The sequence below is a fragment of the Asparagus officinalis genome, chromosome 9 (assembly GCF_001876935.1).
Source record: "Asparagus officinalis chromosome 9, Aspof.V1, whole genome shotgun sequence".
In the NCBI taxonomy this organism is placed as follows: domain Eukaryota; kingdom Viridiplantae; phylum Streptophyta; class Magnoliopsida; order Asparagales; family Asparagaceae; genus Asparagus; species Asparagus officinalis.
The window spans coordinates 54,247,290-54,251,302 of record NC_033802.1 but is presented as its reverse complement, the minus strand read 5'-3'; the positions used below and the strand labels follow the sequence as shown (position 1 = coordinate 54,251,302).

Genomic DNA, 4,013 nt, shown 5'->3' with positions numbered 1-4,013 from the left:
GTATCTCTTCAAGTAGCGGATGAAACTCTGTAAATATTCAATAACTCCTTTCTTTGAACTGTTGAGGTCATCTTTGGCTTCTTTGTACCTTTTAAAGACATGCTTGGACCTCTAAACATTGTTGACCAATCAACTCTGCAAAATCTTCACAAGAAATTTTCGAAGTAAGCTCAGTGCCTATCATGGAAGAAGAAATTCATGTCAGATGGTTAGTGTATCATACCTAATTTTTCTTTTTCTTCTTTTTGTACAAAAACCAGTAGGAAGAGCAGAAGATGTGGTAATGAAGTTGAAGATGATTTAGTTTTCTATATGGACTAGAAATTTGACACGTGCAAATGCATGTGCTAGTAGAAAAAATATTTTGCATTTTTTAATATAAAAAGTAAATTTATCCTATTTATATTGAATGTGTGAATTTATAGTGGACGTAGAAAGGGTGAGGATTAGATGATTTTCTATGAGAAATTGTCTTTTTATCATTATTATTTGACCTTGGTAATTTTGTCTTCTAATTTTTCTTATATATAATAATAATAATGTTGATATATCAAGGAAACTTGACACTTTCGTTTTAGGTATATCTGACTATTCAAAAAAAAAAAAAAAATTCATCTCTTTTACTTTGTCTCTGATAAGATTTTGAGAGAAAAGTTTCTTGGGAGAGTTTTCCCTCACTTTATACTTTATTATTTATAGAGATGGATTAGTTACAAATTAGTCTTACAGGCAATGTGGAACTAAACTAATGCTAAACTAATACTCATACTCTCTTCTAACACTCCCCTTAAGCTGGAGCATATATATCATGCATGCCCAACTTGTCACAAATAAAGTCAACCCGTGTTCGACTAAGTGATTTTGTAAGAATGTCTGCCAACTAATGTACTGCCAATACATGTTTTGCTGTGATAATTTTTCCCTCGAGCTTCTTGCGGATTACATGACAGTCGACTTCAATGTGCTTGGTGCTCTTATGAAACATGAGATTCTCAGCAATGTGAATTGCTGCTTTATTGTCGCCATATAGACTTATGAGACATTTTGGAGGGAGACCAATCTCTGTAAATAGGTCTCTGATCCAAATCATCTCTAGTGTCACATTTGTCATAGCTCTGTATTCTGATTCTGCACTGGATCGAGACAATACTTTGCTTCTTACTTTTTTATGACACCAAATTTCATCCGATAAAGACAATATCTAGTAGTGAATCTTCTATCAAAAGAACATCCGACCCAATATGCATCAAAGAAGCCTGCAATTTTGGTGTGCCCTTGATCTGAGTAGAGAATTCCTCGTCCTGGAGCATTTTTCAAGTACCTCAAAATTCTCATTACTGCATTCAAGTGAGTAGTTCTTGGTGCGGAGAAGAACTGACTCACAACACTGACTGTGAATGTGATGTCAGGTCTGGTCACCGTCAGATAATTCAGTTTCCCCACCAATCTCTTATACTGCCCAACATCCTTAAGAAGCTTCCCCTGGTCTGATAGTAGTTTTGAGTTCACATCCATTGGAGAATCACTACTTCTGTATCCTAACATCCCGGCTTCTGAGAGCATGTCCAGGACATACTTCCTTTGTGATAGAAGAATACCCTTCATTGACTTTGCAATTTTAATGCCTAGGAAGTATTTTAGGGAACCAAGATCTTTAGTTTAGAAATGTAACTGTAAATACTTTTTCAGGCTGTCAATACCAGAAGCATCATCCCCTTACAATGTCATCCAAATAGATAACTAGCAGAATTTGTTTCCCATTCTGAAATCGCCAGAAGACAGAGTGATCTTTTTGTGCACGACAAAACCCAAATTTCTGAATAACAGATGCAAAACGTCCAAACCAGGCTCTCGGAGACCGCTTCAGACTATAGAGTGATTTCTTCAGCCTACACCTTCGCATTCTCCTCTTGAGCAACAAAACTTGGTGGTTGCTCTATGTAAACCTCCTCATCTAGAATACCATTAAAGAATGCATTCTTGATGTTCAACCGATGAAATGTCCAGTGGTTTGTCGCTGCTAACGAAACAAAAATCCGAACAAATATTATTTTTTACAATCGGAGAGAAAGTATCTACGTAATCCAAGCCATACACCTGTGAATAGCCTTTAGCAACTAGTCGGGCTTTCAGGCGTGCTAAAGTTTAATCGGGATTCAATTTGACAGTGTACATCCACTTGCAGCTGACGGGTCGCTTTCCTGGTGGAAGTGGGACCAAAATCCAAGTCTCATTTTGCTGCAAGGTCCTCATTTCGTCCTGCATCGTTTGGTTCTAACTTGGAATAGACAAGGCTTCTGACACATTCTTAGGAATCAAATATGAGTTGAGGGAAGCAACAATAGATCGCAAGGTAGAGGATAGGCGATCATAGGAGATAAAGTTAGAAATAGGATGTTGAGTATAAGTTCATGTCCCTTTTCGAAGTGCAATAGGAAGGTCTTCCGTAGAAGGGGGTAAATTTATACTTACTGATTCAGGTTCTTCGGGCAGAGGACGTGGTGTTGAGACCGACGTTGGCACAGAGGCAGGAGCAGAACGACGATGATAAACTTGAATTGGGTCGTTAAACTTAGCTGAGTCTTTGCCAGTAGCGCAAATAGTATTATCAGCGGATGAACCACCACTGTTAAACAATAGCTCTTGCAGGATTAAATAGTCATACTCATTTGATGATAATAGAGATGGAGAACTAGAATGACCAGATTTATCTTTAAAGAATGTTACATCAGCAGATAACACAAGACAATTGAGTGACAGACAAAAACACTTGTAACCTTTATGTTTTCTGGAGTAGCAAAAAAATGTCTTTAATAGATCGAGAGTCAAACTTTTGTTTATTTGGACTGTGATTATGAACAAAGCACAGAGAGCCAAAAATCTTTGGAGGAAGCGGAAAGAGATCATCATTGGGATATAGAACTTCGAAAGGAATTTTATCTTGCAGAATAGAAGAGGGCATTCGATTAATCAAGTAACATACTGTTAGGATAGCTTCCCCCCAAAATTTTTTGAGAAAACGACGATGGAATAGCAAGGTCCGAGCAATATCAAAGAGATGTCTATGTTTGGTTCAAAAGTCGCTGCTGTGGAATTCATTATAACTTTGTTCGATTACAACAAATTCGAATAAAGAATAATCTTTTATAAGACTTTCTACACAACAAATACCAACTAAACTCTGAAGAATCAAACACGAAATCGTCTATCAATTCTCGTGTTTCAGGGACTTTGCACATGGTGCTCGGAACCTTTGGTTCGTGACCGCCGATTCACAGATCGAAGAAAGGGGTTATGATTCTAATCGTATCGATAAAATTGAAAAAACGATATCTATCGAAGTAAGATAGTCTTCTTTCTTAAAATAAGTCAAAGCTTAATTTCAAGCGTGCAAAGAAAAGAAATCCAAATCTTGCTTCTCTGCTCTGGAATCTCTAGAACAAATGCCGATTCGTCATAGCGAAAGTGACCAGGGGGTTAATATATTGGATCAAGGGCTGTACGCAAAAACTTAACAAATCGAAGAAGTCAGTAACGCGAACAGTGTTTCTGTAAATCGCGGCGAGACAGGTTTGCTGTCTCGACCGAGCGAGACAAGTAAAATTTTGTCTGTATCCAAAGCGAACAGTAATCTGTCTCGGAAAATGCAGTTTCTCGCTGTAATTGTTCTTACCACCGTTTCAAAACTCCGTAATTTGGCAGTTATCCACGTGATTTTGCCCAAGATAGTTTCCCCCACTCTGAATCCTTGCAGTTAATGGACAGTGTAGGGCATTTGAGAATGTAGTTTGACTATTCAACACGTCTGCGGGAGACAGCAAAAGACGTCTCGGATGGCGAACAGCAAAGACTGTCTCGTGGCGAAGCAGTCATACTTGTTTGATTTTTTCAAAACAGTATGAATCCCTTTTTGTAATTTTTGTTTTAAAATTGATTCTTATCTATGGCTGGGATAGATTATTAGCATTTTTGATGCTACAGATACCCTCCAAAGTATCTAAGACTCATTCTTT

The 4,013-nt window shown here is 37.7% G+C and overlaps 1 protein-coding gene across 1 annotated transcript; it reads right to left on the bottom strand.

Annotated features, from left to right (window-relative positions):
• On the bottom strand, positions 1,159-1,605 carry LOC109823458 (uncharacterized mitochondrial protein AtMg00240-like). The gene has a single exon (XM_020389744.1). It carries the CDS (start codon positions 1,603-1,605, stop codon positions 1,159-1,161), a length of 447 nt encoding a protein of 148 aa, XP_020245333.1.